The sequence below is a fragment of the Acipenser ruthenus genome, chromosome 19 (genome assembly GCF_902713425.1).
Source record: "Acipenser ruthenus chromosome 19, fAciRut3.2 maternal haplotype, whole genome shotgun sequence".
Classification (NCBI taxonomy): Eukaryota; Metazoa; Chordata; class Actinopteri; order Acipenseriformes; family Acipenseridae; genus Acipenser; species Acipenser ruthenus.
Genome location: NC_081207.1, coordinates 29,390,136 through 29,407,877, shown reverse-complemented (window position 1 = coordinate 29,407,877; position 17,742 = coordinate 29,390,136). Strand labels below are relative to the sequence as shown.

At 41.8% G+C, this 17,742-nt stretch overlaps 2 protein-coding genes across 20 annotated transcripts in view; one reads left to right on the top strand and one right to left on the bottom strand.

Moving 5' to 3' along the window:
• Positions 1 to 10,135, top strand: part of LOC117424087 (CCR4-NOT transcription complex subunit 1) — a 33,056-nt gene extending 22,921 nt beyond the window's left edge. For 9 of the 17 annotated variants that reach the window (XM_034040145.3, XM_034040151.3, XM_034040152.3 and 6 more), the window contains exons 31-50: positions 63 to 359; positions 693 to 833; positions 923 to 1,027; positions 1,250 to 1,369; positions 2,380 to 2,574; positions 2,775 to 2,917; positions 3,482 to 3,590; positions 3,675 to 3,844; positions 4,383 to 4,457; positions 4,628 to 4,859; positions 5,052 to 5,300; positions 5,522 to 5,685; positions 5,911 to 6,028; positions 6,145 to 6,246; positions 6,587 to 6,760; positions 7,015 to 7,227; positions 7,825 to 8,005; positions 8,191 to 8,323; positions 8,620 to 8,754; positions 9,055 to 10,135. In XM_034040145.3, coding sequence (XP_033896036.1) covers positions 63 to 359; positions 693 to 833; positions 923 to 1,027; positions 1,250 to 1,369; positions 2,380 to 2,574; positions 2,775 to 2,917; positions 3,482 to 3,590; positions 3,675 to 3,844; positions 4,383 to 4,457; positions 4,628 to 4,859; positions 5,052 to 5,300; positions 5,522 to 5,685; positions 5,911 to 6,028; positions 6,145 to 6,246; positions 6,587 to 6,760; positions 7,015 to 7,227; positions 7,825 to 8,005; positions 8,191 to 8,323; positions 8,620 to 8,754; positions 9,055 to 9,133 — 3,135 coding nt within the window. In that variant the 3' untranslated portion in view covers positions 9,134 to 10,135. The remainder of the gene's footprint in view (positions 1 to 62; positions 360 to 692; positions 834 to 922; positions 1,028 to 1,249; positions 1,370 to 2,379; positions 2,575 to 2,774; positions 2,918 to 3,481; positions 3,591 to 3,674; positions 3,845 to 4,382; positions 4,458 to 4,627; positions 4,860 to 5,051; positions 5,301 to 5,521; positions 5,686 to 5,910; positions 6,029 to 6,144; positions 6,247 to 6,586; positions 6,761 to 7,014; positions 7,228 to 7,824; positions 8,006 to 8,190; positions 8,324 to 8,619; positions 8,755 to 9,054) is intronic. The other 8 variants (XM_034040160.3, XM_034040159.3, XM_034040158.3 and 5 more) reach the window with 3 other exon arrangements.
• Positions 10,136 to 10,694: 559 nt separating this feature from the next.
• LOC117424088 (N-lysine methyltransferase setd6-like) lies at positions 10,695 to 16,133 on the bottom strand. 3 transcript variants are annotated; one of them, XM_034040162.3, is made up of 9 exons: positions 15,939 to 16,133; positions 15,114 to 15,212; positions 14,710 to 14,854; positions 14,141 to 14,321; positions 13,600 to 13,794; positions 13,032 to 13,155; positions 12,577 to 12,757; positions 12,071 to 12,213; positions 10,695 to 11,464 (listed from the first exon to the last, which is right to left on the bottom strand). In XM_034040162.3, exons 1-9 carry the CDS (start codon positions 15,963 to 15,965, stop codon positions 11,132 to 11,134), a joined length of 1,428 nt encoding a protein of 475 aa, XP_033896053.1. In that variant the 5' UTR covers positions 15,966 to 16,133; the 3' UTR covers positions 10,695 to 11,131. The 3 variants fall into 3 exon arrangements, with proteins under 3 accessions (XP_033896053.1, XP_033896055.1, XP_033896054.1); XM_034040164.3 differs by having other exon boundaries at positions 14,141 to 14,282; XM_034040163.3 differs by having other exon boundaries at positions 15,114 to 15,209.
• Positions 16,134 to 17,742: the final 1,609 nt, after the last annotated feature.

Sequence of the window (17,742 nt, the reverse complement as noted above, 5' to 3'; positions counted from 1 at the left end):
ACCAGATTTGTTTTTTGGTTAACAATAAAGAACTATGAGGTTAATCCTACCTCTCCTTGCAGATACCCTTGTTCCAGGCCCACCTGCAACTGAAGCAGTATGTGCGTCAAGCTATAGAGAGGGCAGTCCAGGAGCTTGTTCACCCTGTTGTGGATCGTTCCATCAAAATTGCCATGACCACCTGTGAGCAGATTGTCAGGAAGGACTTTGCTCTGGACTCTGAGGAGTCACGCATGCGTGTTGCTGCACATCATATGATGCGTAACCTGACAGCAGGGATGGCTATGATCACCTGTAGGGAACCTCTGCTTATGAGCATTGCTACCAATCTGAAGAACAGCTTTGCCACAGCCCTCAGGGTAAAGTGACTTTCTTAAACCATTTTTTTGTGTACGATTTCTTGTTAAATCTGTTTTTTAAAATGTGTTCTGTGTATCAAATTACAGCCACTAAATTTAAAAACTGAATTCGAGGTGCTCCAATGTTAGCTGTTCCCCCTTAATCTGATGCACTAGTTGTCCACAGTGCAACAGGAGGCATTATCTTTTCTGACAACATACCTCAACACTGTTCTGAAAGGACTACCTTCTGAACAAGGCTTATAGGGATATTGCAGTCTGCAAATTTAGATTAACAGTGGGGAACCTTTTAAATGTTGCAGTGTTTTAATGTTGTATGGATTTGTTTCCCAGGCTCCGACCCAACAGCAGAGAGAAATGATGGAACAGGCAGCTGCACAGATAGCCCAAGACAACTGTGAGCTTGCTTGCTGCTTTATTCAGAAAACAGCAGTGGAAAAAGCTGGCCCAGAAATGGATAAGAGGCTGGCAACTGTAAGTATCATTTCATACAGATCCAAGTTGAAGGTATAATAGTTATGGTATTATAACTTCCCCACTCCAATTTGTTTTTCATAATACAGGAATTTGAGCTGCGGAAACATGCCAGACAAGAGGGCCGTCGATACTGCGATCCTGTGGTACTGACCTATCAAGCAGAGCGCATGCCAGAACAAATTAGACTTAAGGTAGGTCTAAAGTGACAGCTTTGATGTATTTGTGAATATGTTCATGATTTAATTTTAGACCAGGAGAATTAGTAAGTTACATTTTTATTCTGCCATTGAAAAGCAGAAGAAATAACTTGCATCAACTGCATGAGCCTTTTAATTTTTGTACAGTTTGAGGAGTTGTGGAATGCAAACAAGACACCTTCTTAATTTTGTACTGACTTTTTGTTGTCCTTCAAGGTCGGTGGTGTGGACCCTAAGCAGCTGGCTGTTTATGAGGAGTTTGCACGCAATGTTCCTGGTTTCCTTCCCAGCAATGATCTCTCACAGCCCACAGGTTTCCTGGCTCAACCCATGAAGGTACCTATTTCTGGACACGGCTTTCTGTTGTACAAGAAGACCAAAAATATCCATAACATTTTAGACCGCTTTCTGGTATTGCCCAAAGTACTGTACTGGAGTTTTCATGAGTTGAGGCATCCTGAGAACGGGTAACATTAAATCATAGTGTATGCTTTACCTCTTGTTAGTAAACTGCACCATGAACAAGGGTAAGTTGAACCCTTTGCAGTCCATTTATTAAGTGCGTGTCAGGTGCAATTTATTTTCACACGCGCAGTTAATTTGACGCGCTGTTTAAGTGTTTGGTTTTTTTCCACAGTCAAACGGGTTTAAAAGGCCCTGCATATCAACAAAGCACTCACTAGGCATCTTCAGCCCCGCCCCACCCTTTCGTTCGCTATAGCTTTCACATATGCTAAAAAATAAATAGTCGTACATACCGATCGATCATCTACTGATCACTTGTTTTATCACCAAACTCCTCAATAAAGCGATCCAAGTCATTATTTTATTACTATAACATCTCAAAAAAGTTCTGCAAATGTCCGTGTTATTCTCCGTGCGCTGATTTTAGTAACAGGCAGCTTGTTTCCTTATGGCCACCCCTATCTGATGCCAGGGGCAAGTATGACTATTCATGAGATACGCCCTTTTATTATTATTTTTTTGCCTTGTCTCTGCTCCTGTCGCTCCCACTCGGCCATTGAATGGTTTTCTCGGCTTTTTCCGGCGAAAAAACGACTAGAAACCCGTTTTTTTGCGTTTTTGTTGATGTCGGACAGGGTCCGACATTGGACCGGATAGGAATAATTGCAATGTCAGACCAGGTCCGACATAGGACCCCAAAGGGTTAAGAAAATGTATATCTTCCACTGTTTAGGATGAGTACTGGCAGCTTATTTACTGTTTTAGGTGTTAACTTTTTATTCCATGTTTCACCTATCTACTGGAACAAGTTGGTAAATTGTTTGTCTTGAGTTGCAAGTAGCTGTTGCCTCATTCCTATTTCCCCCCCCCCCCCCCCACAGCAACAGGCCTGGGCAACAGATGATGTGGCACAGATCTATGACAAGTGCATCGCTGATCTGGAACAGCACTTGCACGCAGTCCCTCCTGCGTTGGCTATGAACCCCCAGACACAGGCCCTGCGTAGTCTGCTAGAAGCTGTGGTGGTGGCAAGGAATTCACGCGAAACCATTGCAGCATTGGGCTTGCTACAGAAGGTGAGCAGTGTGGGTGGGGTGGGTTTTTTTTTGGGGGGGGGGTGGGGGGCGCGGGCGGGCGGACGGACGACAGGACAGATATGGACCAAGTAGTCTGTCATGAAAGGGTGTTTTTAAGTTGGTGTTAACCAATGATTTTTCCATAATACAACAGTGACTTTTTTTTGTTTTTAAATGCTTTTAAATTTCTTATGTATTAGGCTGTGGAAGGATTACTCGATGCCACAAGTGGTGCTGATGCAGACCTCCTGCTCAGATACCGCGAGTGTCACCTGTTGGTTCTAAAGGCCCTGCAGGATGGCCGTGCCTATGGCTCTCAGTGGTGCAACAAGCAGATCACCAGGTCAGTGCTGTATGCCTTACCTCTGGGGTTGTTCTTTTGCACTATTAGTAAGCCTCTGTATGCATCTTTTCATCCTGAGGTTACGCTGTATTGCCACTTTAAATATGAGCTTATATCACTGTACAGGTGATTCTGCATTAGAACTGAGGAACAGCTTTAATGTTTAGATCTACATTAAAGTGGAGAGATTTAATTCATTTCCAGAATGGGTATGGTAAACTGGATTTCAATAAAATCAGGATCCTCATCTAGTGCTCTTTACCTGTACTGGAAGATTAAGGTTTTAAGTTTACTTACTCCTAAAGGCACTAGTTAGTAGATCTCCTTAAAGGGGATGTTTCATTCAATTTGCACTCCTGAATTCTGCTCCCCTGATTTTACCTTTGCGTTTGTGTAAATGGATGTGCTGCCCCTACTAAGTCACTGCTCGCCATGTGCAAGAGCCCTGTGCTGCTTTCCAGAATCCTACTGGAAAATGATGTTGCAGTGTGGTAGAAAGTTCTCCTTTTTTATGTGCAAAATACAAACTGTATCCATGAGACCGATTTTTTCGTTTGAGGGTAGGTGCTTGATTGAATGTCGTGACGAGTACAAATACAATGTTGAAGCTGTGGAGCTGCTTATCAGAAACCATCTGGTTAATATGCAGCAGTACGACCTACACCTAGCCCAGGTGAGAATACTTCATTGTTTTGCTTTCTTTATATATTTCCCAGAAGTAATTTGTCTAAAGCAAGGTTGCCTGTCTGTTTCTTAGTCAATGGAAAATGGCCTGCATTACATGGCTGTGGCATTCGCTATGCAGTTAGTGAAGTTACTTCTGGTGGACGAGAGGAGTGTGAGCCACATCACTGAAGCTGACTTGTTCCACACCATCGAAACACTCATGAGAACCAGCGCCCACTCCAGAGCAAACGCTCCTGAGGGGTAAGTGTGTTTGCTGCCTGATTTCTAAAATGACTTGGGCTGTCTTGTAAAAATGCTGCATGGCCCATTTGAAACATTTCTAGAAGTGTTACCTGCCTTTTGAAATATTTTAATGTATTGTTATTGCCAAATGAAAAGCCCAATGCAAATTAAACATCTAAGTATATATTGAATTGACTCCTACTGAGGGTTTTTTTTTTCCTGATGCTGTTTGGTAGATATGCCTCATAGCGTGTGAGAAACTTGTAACCATTCATAATAAATTCAAGTATAGTTTCCATATCTGACTAATCCAAAAATATTCTTAAATCAAAGTTCAGTATTTATCTTGTAACTTTTTATAAAATATTTAAATCTGGCTGTAAAATAGTATCTCTTTGATATCTTTTACAAATGAAGGTGGTAGAATGGAGTAACCCCTATCTAAAATAAAATGATCCAGCCATACTTTGTGGGAGCTATGCTTATGTGATTTTGAAGGCACATTTTACCCCCACCTCCTCAGTACTGTAAAACCAACTTTTTTTTCTTTAAACAGCTTGGATGATGGTTACTCCGTTCTAGCTGAGACCCCCTCAAATAGTAAACTTGCATCTGTTGCAGAAGATCACAGGTAGCCACTGAATACCAACATCCCTTCATGATACCTTGATTTCTCCAAACTAGACAGGATGTAGGACCTCGTCAGGGAAACTGGCAAGTGTGCTCAAAGGCAACACTGGAAGGGGAGTAAATAAAAAATGAAGAAAACTTTACAGTAATATTTAATTTCCAATTTAACAGGCTGCCCCAACTAATGGAAGTGGTCCGGTCAAACTATGAAGCAATGATTGACCGTGCCCATGGAGGGCCCAATTTCATGATGCACTCTGGGATCTCGCAGGCATCAGAATATGATGACCCTCCTGGCCTGAGGGAGAAGGCAGAGTACTTACTGAGAGAGTGGGTGAACCTCTACCACTCTGCAGCTGCCGGTCGAGACAGCACCAAGGCCTTCTCTGCCTTTGTGGGACAGGTATTGGCACAGTCAGTCAGCAATAACTTAAGTAATCTTGCCGGACCCCAGCAGTAGACATGGGTTGAGAATCTCAACAAGTTGTGTTTGGGAACATTTCTCATGTATATTTAGTTTGTGTTTTTTTTTTGTTTGTTTGTTTTGTACTCCCTGTAACATGTATTTATTTTAATCTCCCCTTCCTCCTATTAGATGCACCAGCAGGGAATCCTGAAGACTGACGATCTGATAACCCGTTTCTTCCGACTGTGTACGGAGATGTGTGTGGAGATCAGTTACCGCGCCCAGGCAGAACAGCAGCACAACCCTGCTGCCAGTGCCGCCATCATCCGTGCCAAGTGCTATCATAACCTGGATGCCTTTGTTAGACTCATCGCACTTCTAGTCAAACACTCTGGAGAGGCGACTAACACAGTGACGAAGATCAACCTACTCAACAAGGTCTGCATTTTAAAATGTGTTGCATCTAAGACCTTTTTTGCTTCTGTACGTAATGTATTTTTTAAATTGGAGAGCAACAGAGCTGTTTTAGTCTTATGTATGAGGCAGTGTGTGAAAATGGTACCGCTTGCAACTCCTTATTTTAGGCTATAGTATTTAATCTGTTTTGAGCAGCATTTTTCACAACCAACATCTAACTAGTTTTTCATCTGTCCATTTAGGTTCTGGGTATTGTGGTCGGAGTCCTTATTCAGGACCATGATGTCCGGCAGACTGAGTTTCAACAATTGCCCTATCACAGAATTTTTATCATGCTGCTGTTGGAGTTGAATGCACCAGAGCATGTGCTGGAAACCATCAACTTCCAGACATTGACTGCTTTCTGGTAAGTACTGACAGCAGCTAAAATCTGATGCAAACAAATAAGGCTACTGTAAATTTTAAAAAAACAGGCCAGAAGCAGGACCTTCATGCCTTTTTGAAAATAGACCCTTTGTTAGCTATAGACTTTGTCTCATCCAGTACGCATGCACCTTAGTCTTGTAAAGCTGGGCACGTTGTGAACTCCACAGAAAATAATTTCTAACTCCCCCACCCCCCCTTCTCGCAGCAATACTTTCCATATCCTGCGGCCCACCAAAGCTCCTGGGTTTGTGTACGCCTGGCTGGAACTGATATCTCATCGCATATTTATTGCTAGGATGCTGGCACATACACCCCAACAGAAGGTAGGACAAATCTATCTCTACAGATTAAGTTCTGTGGGGGGTATTCCTGTGTTTGGGTTTTTGTTTGTTTTTTTTTTTTGTTTTTTTTTTAATTTTGTATGTTAATTGTTCTGTAGGGCTGGCCCATGTATGCTCAACTGCTGATTGACCTGTTCAAATACCTGGGTCCCTTCTTAAGGAATGTTGAGCTCAACAAACCTATGCAAATTCTCTACAAGGTAAGACTATTAGAAGTTAAATAGAACTAGAGGATTTTAACTTGTCCTGATAGCAAGCTTTATTAAATGGTTCTTTTGACTTCTGGTTGGTTGTTTTTATTTTTATTTATTTATTTTTTTAATGTAAATGAGAAAATGGGGATTAACCAAAGTAGTATTAAACACCTCTCTTAGGAATTTGACAAATAAAGGCTAGTAAATGTATAGCACCACCTGTTTCACAGCTGAGAATTTTACTCTTGATGCTGGTTCATGACCCAAAGATGTGTTGAGGTATGGCAAAAAGTTGTGCATATGGGCTTTTATACAGCATTCCCATTCTGTGTTATTTATTCATCAGGGCACTCTGCGTGTTTTGCTGGTCCTCCTCCATGACTTCCCAGAGTTCCTGTGTGATTACCATTATGGCTTCTGTGACGTTATCCCACCCAACTGTATCCAACTGCGGAACCTGATTCTCAGTGCCTTCCCACGCAACATGAGGCTTCCGGATCCATTTACTCCTAACCTGAAGGTAATTTTATTGTGCAGTAATATAAATTCTAATGTGGTTTAATATGATGTGTGATCCTACACTGGGGATGCAAATTTCTTGATAGATATAGTTGATAGTGTAACACTTTATTGTTTTACACATGCATCTCAAACCGCTTATCTGGAATATATTGAAGAGCTTGCTTGTATGTATGTATGTATGTATGTATGTATGTATGTATGTATGTATGCATATGTCTGCTTCATGAAGCTGATGGCTCTTTCTTTTCCTAGGTGGACATGTTGAGTGAAATCAATATTGCTCCTCGTATTCTCACTAATTTCACTGGAGTGATGCCACCTCAGTTTAAGAAAGATTTGGACTCCTACCTGAAGACTCGTTCTCCTGTTACTTTCTTGTCCGAGCTCCGCAGCAACCTGCAGGTAGGGGGCGCCATTTTGGGTCCCTGGAAACATTTGCAGCACAGCGACACATCATTAGACCAGGTTAACATTTTTAACTGTCTTTGAGTGCTATTTTGTTTTTTTATAATGGAATGGGGTGGAAGGCAGAGCTTGCTTCCTTTTGGATCTGCCACAACAGGTCCAAAAAAAAGCAAACAATTTGCCAGTTAGGGGATGACTGGGTATCAGGGAAACCTTCGTTCCAAATCCCTGCTCTAAGCGACTTGGTGTGAAAACAGGAGCAATCCTTGTGACCTCTTGCACCCAGTCCTAGACAGCTTAGCAAACTGAATACAGTCAGGACATTGGGGAAGTAAATCTCTTCTAGATTCATGCAAGCTGCTTTTGGCGGATTAGTTGTCCCCCAGCCATTTGACTGGCACATCGGTAATCATAACTGTTAGTAAACATTGGGGAATGCTCTTGGATCTTCTCATATATAAAGTCATTTTGGGGCATTGCCAGCGGCTTGCTTCACATCTGAGAAGCAGAACCAGCAAACATTTTGCAAAATTTCTACTTGTTGGGGAATAAATCAAAGTTTTAACTGTCTGGTGTCAATGAAACTTTTTTTTTTTTTTCGCCTCCTAGGGGTTTAACAGCTCTTTTTTAATGTGATATTATTTTTTTCTTACAAAGGTTTCTAATGAGGCAGGGAATCGTTACAACATTCAGCTTATCAATGCACTGGTGCTCTATGTTGGAACCCAAGCGATTGCTCACATCCACAACAAGGGTAGTACACCATCCATGAGCACCATCACACATTCTGCTCATATGGACATCTTCCAGAACCTGGCTGTGGACCTCGATACTGAGGGTAAGAGCTTTCTCTTTCTATCTACCAAACAAACTGTAAACCAGTATTCACAACAAAACATTAATTGCACTTGCATTCCCTGTATGATTTGTTTTATATGCATTGTTAGTGTTTCTTTTAAAATCAAGGTGTTAAATAAAAATGTCACCTGTTTCTTTAACTACTTTACTTTCTTTTTTTGGCAGGCCGGTACCTGTTTCTGAATGCAATTGCCAATCAGCTGCGTTACCCAAACAGCCACACTCACTACTTCAGTTGCACAATGCTCTATCTGTTTGCTGAGGCCAACACTGAGGCTATACAGGAGCAGATAACCAGGTGGGAGAAGAATGTTGGAACTGTTATTGTGTTCATGATTTTTTTTTTTTTTATATATATATATTATATAAAAAAAAATGTTTCTTAAACAGTTGCACCATGCTTATTGAATCCGTTGCACTCAACACCATAGCAAATGTTCTTGTGACATGTTCAAGTCCTGTTAAAGATACTGAGCTTTCACTTTTTTGGATAACGGCAGAAATGATTAAAACCTAATGAGTAAAGCCTGTTGTATGTAGCTTTTTAAGGTGTGTGTGACTAAGTGTTTATTGTGTTGGTATTTCTTTCCCTAGGGTTCTACTTGAGAGGTTGATTGTGAACAGGCCTCACCCATGGGGTTTACTTATCACTTTCATCGAGTTGATTAAAAACCCAGCCTTCAAGTTCTGGAACCATGACTTTGTCCACTGTGCACCAGAGATTGAAAAGTAATGTTTTTTTCCTACACAATTTGCCAGTAATATCTTAATGTTGCATCCAAATCTTAATGAAACTTTTTTTTTTTACAATATTCAGACACTGCCTGATGTGCCGATTTTTGTTTTTACTTTAAACACTTTTGCATTTATTATACTATGTATTGCTTTATTTATCACCAACATACTATTTTGTTATTACATACTTTGGTACACAACTGTATTCTATAATTCATGCTCAAGTGGGGAAATAGATATCATATAAGAAAAGTAGTTCCAACTGTGGTGTGTTAATTTTATTATTTTTTGCAGGTTGTTCCAGTCGGTGGCCCAGTGCTGCATGGGACAGAAGCAGGCACAGCAAGTGATGGAAGGCACTAGTGCTAGTTAGACAATCGGTCACTGCAGCCAGAAGTATATGGGGAAAACCTCCCTCAATTTCCACACTCCACCTGACACCGATGGCTCTTCCAAACTGCCACAGCAGTCTGCATGGGGACAGACCTAGGACATCTTTTAAAGAAGTTACCTTTTTTGTGGACTATTTCATTTTGATTTGTGACTTTTGGCCAAAAACTTTGAAGAAAAAGAAACTTAAATAAAAAAAAAAAAAAGTATTTAGGAGATGCTGTGAATATAATTTTGAACTTTAATGTAAATAAAAAGGGAGTGCAATCTTTCAAAACTGGACTAAAACTGCAGTGTTTAAAATAAATTGAAGTCTGGTACCAGGATCCGCTTTGGGGGGGAAAAAAAAAAAAAAAAAAAAGGCAGCTGCTGATACTAAATTCTGGGATACAAATCCATTTTTTTTTGTACTGTCCCGGTCTACCCAATTTTGAACTTTCTGTTTTCCATGTTCATAATGGCATATCTATTGTATTTCTGTTACACTGAAGGATTAAAAAATTAACTTAATTTGTGTTCAGAAACACTTTATAGGAGTGGGAAAGTATAGCAGTCCACTTAAAGATGTGTGGTGTGTTTTTTTGTTTTTTTTTAAACATTTGGGAGAAATTACATTTATTAAATAAAGGGGACAGGGGAAAGCAGCCAGTTTTATTCCTAAAACAAGGGGTTATTCCAGACTTGGTGTGAGGTGAAGGGGGAGGGGTGTGTAATTTTAAACATGGGATTAGAGGTTCTCCCTGATGCTTGTAAAATTGTGGAATACAGAAATGCCAGCTTGTTGGTAAAGAATCTGTTGAGTTTGTATAAAGATAAAAAAAACAAAGGACCAATACAGCCCATTTTGTAAGGATTTTGAATGTTTTGTAAATGTATTGGTCCCTGTGTTGTATTTTGTAGTACTTTATAGTTTTGCCTTTAGTTATACCACTTATTTCTTGTATGTATGCATACTGTAGTTACGCATTAAAAGTCATGAGATGCAGCATTCTCTTCCTGCTGGGTTTTTTTTATGTACATTTAAACACAACATAGATTGGACGTAATCAAAATGTTTGTTCAGTTGCATTGTTCACTGTTGCATAATAAACCCTAAATCTTGACATACAAAGTGTTCATAAATGCTTGATCAGTTGAAAAGCTCAGTGCTGTAGACACCCCTTGGTCTTTTTTTTTTTTTTTTTTTTAAAACCTATTCGATTGAATGTCATGCAAATCAAAGGGGAAAAATAAATGTACCCTAATTTTAGACAGTATGCACTTTACAATGCCTAATTTGAATGTCTCCTTACTGCTGCAACCCACATTGATCAGAACTGAAAGTCATAGCGAGGCCTTAGTTTTCTCTTTCAAGCTTATCTCCTTATTTACTGGTAAACCATTACAATTGGTTGTCATAATTATGTTTTTAAAGGGAAAACCAACGACCCTGTCTCAAACCTACCAGTAGGCAAATGGGAAAGAAATAAAAAATAGGGGTACTTCAAATTCGAATTTAATTCATAGTGGTTTAAAAAAAAAAAAAAAAAAAAAATGCTGCCTGACCAGATGCTGAAGTGCTTTATTCTAAAGGCTTAAAATGCCTCGTGTGTCTAACAGTTTACTTCATCGGTTTAAAATGTAATAAACAGAAGTTCCTGATTTTCAATTTACTGAGGAAAGACATCTGTATAGCTGAACTGTTAAGTCTTAGAAACCCCTCATCCAATTGTAATTAAACTCTTAATTGACATCTTGCAGAACATTTTTTTTTATATATATATAGTATATATATAAAATGTCATGTGTGCTTGATTAAATTGACACTAATGAAAGTTCAGCTCAATGACCTACGGTAAAATGTTTGGGAGGTGTGTGAATGTATTGCCATTTGAAAAGTGCGTGTTCCAAAGGATTTGAAAAAGACAAAAGGATTCCTTAAAAGGATTAATGATGTGAAAATATTTTCCAAATTTGTGTTTTAAATCCCTGCAGTCAATTCTCAGATGGAGTGGCACAGTGTCAGCTCCAGAAGCTGGTGTAGAGTTACTTTCTGCCCATAGCGGAGCTGCAACGCTAGGCGTTCCCTGCTGCTGAGACGGCCGTATGCTTGCCGATCTCCCAGCAGCTCCTTGTCTGGCTGCAGCTTGTCTGCATAGTCCTGGAGTGTGAGGGTGACACTATCCCCAAGCAGCTGTCTCCATGGCAAGCTCAGTTTGGGAATCCCCTCATTGGACAGTGCTGCTGCCATCTCATCCTCATCATCCTCCTCAGCTTCCTCCCAGCCCTCATTCTCTTTAAACTCCTTGAACTGCTCCACAGGCATACAGAGCACCTGGAAGAGGAATACAAGGAAATGAGCATCTCGATAGTCGGTCAGTTCCAAAATAAACAAATGCAGGGGAAAATACAGGGCTGCTGCTTTCCAACCAAATGAAAAATCCTTTTAAGGGCTTATCCCCCAAATTTCCATATGCTGCTTCAGCTCGACAGAACTGCACCAAAACCTTGAATGCAGAGGGTAATAAAGGGATGTAAATGACCCATCACAGCAGTTTGATATACTCCTAGTTTTACTATGGATTTAATAAGATAGGAGTTAGCTATATTCTGATGCTTATCAGGCCCCTTTTAAAACCTGAAATGGGCAAAACTGCTACGCAATAGGAGTCTTACTCCCATCCCTGTAATACAGAATAAAATGTTATGATTTTACTCCTGAATTAATTTATTTTAGGTTTTAAAATGCCAATTAACTGTTTTAAGCTAAGCTGACGTTACTAGCTGCTGCACAGTCATGTTTGGATTTGATTTGCATTTCTGGCTTTTTTCAGTGGGAAAACTAAAGGCCAATGATACTCCCTGCTTAGTCAGATATAGCAGAAGCTCTGTCACCCCCAGGTTAAACTCCATCCACCACCCAATTCCTGTGACCTCTGACCTTGAGTGAGGTGTAGAGCTCCTCGTCGGTCAGCGATCCAGACTGACCAAACACAAACGCCCTCTCCTCGCCCACAATGTCCAGCTGGCACAGGAGATCCCATTTCTCCACCACTAGGCTGCGCTCCGACTCTGTCCTGGCAGCTGACCAGACAAATTGACACAGACCGTGAAACATCAGCAAGCCAACTGGGCTGCATTTCCACGCACAAATAGCTAACCTTAATTCTAGTCTTTCATTCATCAGTCGAAACTTCCTGTACTGTAAATCACAATTTCAAAAAATGTCACTGCCTTCAGAAATATACTCAAACTTTGATTCTGTATTTCTTAAGCTTGGGGAAGAATAGAGGAAATCTGCTGGGGTTTAAATACTCCAAATGAGAATATCAGCCCTTGATGAAATTACCCTGGACTGTTCAGAGGCGCTGGTAAGAGTGAAACAGCCAGGCCAGTGCACGGAGGCGCTGCAGTTCTGTTCTACATCCTCGTGTCTGAGCCACTCACCTTGCAGTGCAGCCTTGTACACGGTGGCCATCTGGATGTCTGCACTGTCGTTGGTGTTGCTCGGGTACGACTCGACAAAGCCATACATGTGCAAGAGCTGCCAGTTGGCCAACTCTCCATAGGTGTTGAACACCTCCTCTCCTTTCTTGATCCTCCTGACAGACACCATTTTTAAACTGTCCTGAAAAGTGCGCAGGTGGAGAGTAAGCTAATGCATATGTATAGGGTTATCTCCTGTGTTTCATTTTACATTTTAGTAAAAAATTATTAATTCCCGTCACAAACAGGTTGATCGCTAATCCCCTTTGAGAGATGTCTGGCACCCTGCCTTCCCTCTGCAAGAGTCTGCTCGCAATCCCTGGGAAGCTGGCCAGCAGGTGAGGCTGTCACTGATAAACAGCGAGGTCTATGACTCCACAGGCAGCTGGTCTGGCTTATAAAAGAGCGTGACTCACTGTTCTGAATTCCAGGTTGGCATTGTGATTGGCCACATGATTTAGGATGTCCGCCATGGGAACCATCATGGGAGGGTTGGGCTCCTTCTCATCTTCCTCATCCTCCTCCAGGGGCTCCTGGAAGCTGGACAGAGAGAGGAATGTCAATAGCAGAGAACAATGACACTATCTTTACTCCACAGGGCTGGGCAGTGTTTGACTCGGGGAAACCGAGTGCTCCTCTTGCTGTTTTCTTACTGTCACTGTAGTAGGTGTGGCTTATGGGCTCCAAAAGCCAAAAATAAATAAAACAACAGCATGATTAATTTCAAAAGCAAAAAAACTAGCATTTTGTAATCAGGGGTGTTTGGTTTGTTGGCACAACACTTCTGTTATTTTATTATATTTGCGTGGACGGGAATTTGCATGACTCATTTCAAAAGGTGAAAAAAAAAACCAAGGGAATTTGGAATTTCTTAGGTGGCAAAAGGGGGATTTCAGACAAAAACAACAAGTGTCTTTTTTATTTTTTATTTTGTAATTAATTTGGGTGTTCAATGCCCCCCAGCTTTGACCCCTGACCTCTCACCTGTAGGCCATGACAAAGGCCACCAGGCTCTGGTAGAGCTCGAGCGTGTGCTTCTGCGGGTCCAGCACCTCGCGATGCGATTGGATAAAAGGCAGGACGATGTCGTTGTACTCCTTCAGAATGTTGGCGAGGTCTCTCTCGACAGCCTCCGGGACCCCTGTGCCCTGCAGCAGCCTCTCTCTCTCCTCCTCGGGCCTGCGGGAGCGCAAACACACTCCTATCACCTCGAGCTCAGCTGACAATATTACATTCCAAATACCTTGTTTACGTTGAAAGTGAGCCGAGCATTTAACAGAACACAAACTTCCACCGCTTCACTGCTTTTTAGTAAGAGAAAATTAAGTGAACTTTTCAACAAAATTCAAATTCAGCGGTTTGCAGTCGCAGAGAATAGCGTTTACTGTTTTTAATATCTAATATTATTATTATTTTATTTTTTTTAATAAAAAAAATTAGGATTATCTATCTAAACATCTCAGTGTATGATGCTTAGATAACAAAGCGAACGACTTGAACTTGAATAGATCATGTCCATTCTCACCAGAACATGGGGTGGTCAAGAGCCCTGAAGTCTGTCCAGAGAGACAGGTAGGGGCTCCAGTAAGACTCGCTGTTGGTGTACTCGAACATCAAAGCCAGGAGGAGAGGGACCCAGCCGGACTGGCTCTTCAGGGACTCCTCCTCTGGAGAGAGACAGGGAGACCAGGCACAGCCCTCTTCAGCTACAGAGCACAGAGGACAATGACCCATCCGTACCCCCCAGCCAGAAGTACAAAGGCCATGCAACACCAGGCAACGTTTGAAGCAATAATGGTATGATAGCAGTTTCACCAATTCCAGGTTTTACTATGAGCTTGATTAGCCACAGTGTAGAGGTAACAAGCTCGGATGTGTCTTCTTAAACTTACGGTAAAACCAGGAATGGATCAATTCTGGGCAATGGGAGTCTTAGTGCCATCCCTGAAATGCTACCTACACCCAGATTGGATTCTTCCTACTTACTGTTTGTTTATCTCCTGTGATATAGAAATAGTTGCTGTTTCCTTTAAAAAAAAAAAAAAAAAAAAAAAAAAAAAGAAAACACCCTGTCTCCAGACCCTGTTCCCTGACCTTTCTCGAGGATGGAGTGGATGGCGGTTCTGTGCTGATTCAGCAGGGCGGCCCTGGGGATTGAGAAGATCACCTCTCCTTCTTCAATCTCCTCCCTGGCTAGCATTCCGTAGTCAGCCACAGTGCCTTCCCTGCTAACGTACACCTGGGAAGGGAATGCACACATCACACACTCAAAATCTTCAGAATAAACGTGTCTAATTCCTTAACTGTGACTCATATGTACACTCATGCCCTATCCACAAAACCAAACAAACATTCATCCCCTTGATTTAATAATCCCGTCTTCAAAACCAGATGACCCTGCATGATACAGGTGGTGTGAGAAGGGAATCACAAGGCGTACAGGACCTATCCAATCAATACACTGACATGAACACAGACCTGAACCTCAGAGTCCTCACCTTCTCACTGAGTTCCAGTCTGACCTCTTTACACCAGCTGAGGAAAGAATGGAGCGTTTTGTCCTCTCCGGGGTTCTGTGCGCTGGCTCCATTGTCCTGCTGTAAAACAGACAGAGGTGATGTACTTGAAAGTACTGGATGATGACGCCAATATCAACCAACTGGTGAGAAGAAGACCAATTCAGTACAGACTTTCTTTATGTGTATACAGCACTATGAAAATCAGAGAAAGGGCGTGCTATTCTCCAAAAGCTGTGAGTCGCATCATGAACATACAGAATTGTATATTTTCTACAGGACAGCTTGTGCTGAAAGGCACTATATAATTAATAGCACCTGGAGGGCTAGACCCTATTTTTTGATGGAACAGTTTAACCAGAACCACGCCTCCTGAACCAGCACGAGCAGCCAAAAAATAAATCAAATAAAAACAGCGAACCAATATATTCCACGTTACACAAGGATGCTGGCGCGTATTTACATGAGATCTGCTTCCGAAATACAATAATAATAATAATAATAATAATAATAATAATAATAATAATAATAATAATAATAATGTGTTTTAAACTGTAAATCATTTGGCTGTTTTAAAAGTTTGCAGATTGAGTCTGAACTCGTTAACCCTAAATGAATCGAATACCCCAGCAACAGCAGCCTGTAGCATTACAATCCTGATTATAAATACTCGATGACGCGTGAATGACTAGATCGGGGTTTACTTGATGTGTTTGCGAAACATAACTATTCAGACTTCACTGCATACCTCCGCCAGAACTGGAAATCTGAAATGAGAACAAAGGAATTGAATTTGTTATATCTAACCTTGGGTCTTTTTGCGTCTGTTGCCATTTGCTTGGTGTAACCTGCTTAACAGGTCTGTCTATATACGTAGATAGACACTGTGTATTGCGCTTAATAGCAGAATCTTCCACAGTCAAAGGCAAGGCTGTGTTGACTTGGACACTACTCTTACACCCACGTGGTCTCTAGCGGAGATAAGAAGTACTTCCTGGTGCACTGGACTAGAAGGAGGAGGGAGAGAGGGTGATAAAGTTTATGTAATCGTTACATCATTTCCGGAGTGACTTGTGAAATAGTGCTGCTGGTGAATTGGCCCAGTGAAGTAGTATTGTTAATTAGTTTTACTTTTTTTTTTGGATTATTTTATTACTGAAGGTGTCAGCCAACCATTCTGATCATTTTACATAATGGTACTTTAAATGACTGTGTGCTGTGGTTTTATAATAAAGGTTTGAGTGTAGCTGTGCAGGGCTCAGTAAAGCGCTGCTTACACATTCATGACTACAGGGGGCGTGTTGCAGCCTGAAGGTTTGCTGAAGGCTCCGCCTCCTGCCTGAAGGACCACCTGCACTGAGCCACTGAAGCCCTTTGTCTTCTGTACAATGTGCCCCACCCGTCCCAGCCCGGTGTTTCAAACCGCCTCATTGTGCATTCATGGCATGAGGAACGGCAAAATATTTCTGGGTCATTCCACATCAGATTATCCAGTATTGAAGAATGAATGTATGCAGCATGAATCTTATAGATTCACTTTCAGTGGACACTGGCATGAACCACACGCGTATACTATCCTACAGTAGACTATTTCAACCATATTTGTATTGTATTTATTATTATTTGTTTATTTAGCAGACACCTTTATCCAGGCGACTTACAGAGACTAGGGTGTGTGAACTATGCATCAGCTGCAGAGTCACTTACAACTACGTCTCACCCGAAAGACGGAGCACAAGGAGGTTAAGTGACTTGTGCAGGGTCACACAATGAGTCAGTGGCAAAGCATTTACAGGGGTTAATGACCAAATTCCAAATTGTCCATCCATTACTGCATCAGCCCCCTTTTGAGAGGTCACGTCCCGGAACAGAAAGGGAATGCTGCATTTCGGCAGAGAAGCCCTCTGTCTGAACAGTACCACAGAGAGACAGAAGCAGGGAAGCCCTCTGTCTGAACAGTACCACAGAGAGACAGAAGCAGGGGAGCCCTCTGTCTGAACAGTACCACAGAGAGACAGAAGCAGGGGAGCCCTCTGTCTGAACAGTACCAGAGAGAGACAGAAGCAGGGGAGCCCTCTGTCTGAACAGTACCACAGAGAGACAGAAGCAGGGAAGCCCTCTGTCTGAACAGTACCACAGAGAGACAGAAGCAGGGAAGCCCTCTGTCTGAACAGTACCACAGAGAGACAGAAGTAGGTCAGTCTGCGTTTGGGAAGGCAGGGGGGGAGGTACTTTCTGCGGGTTTCTGCTTGTGGCAGTCTGGCTCGCAGTGGTGATGTGGATGACGTCACGGACCAGGAAGTAACTCAAACCAAAACAGTGGATGGGCGGTTGAAGCTGAGTGCTGGTGCACTCAGCGTATTTAATAAACAAAACAAAAACAAAAGATTTAACAAAACACCAAACCAAAGGGCACGAGGGCCGAACGAATAAACAAACAAGTAAGTTTCGTGCTGGATACTCCAGCACGTTTTAGCAATTGTTTTCTTCCTCTCTCTCTCTCCCGTTCTCCACTCTCGAACACTCCACACCCCGAGTGCATAGTGCTGCTGGTTTATATACTCTGGCCGAGGGATTTAACTAGTTGGTAATTATCTTATTATCCCCCGGC

Coding starts and splice junctions, on each gene's coding strand:
- LOC117424088 (XM_034040162.3), bottom strand. CDS start 15,965: ATGGCAACAGACGCAAAAAGACCCAAG. Junction 13,156..13,599: donor GCCTTTGTCATGGCCTACAG/GTGAGAGGTCAG, acceptor CTCTCTGTCCAG/CTTCCAGGAGCCCCTGGAGG. Junction 12,758..13,031: donor CCAACCTGGAATTCAGAACA/GTGAGTCACGCT, acceptor CGCACTTTTCAG/GACAGTTTAAAAATGGTGTC.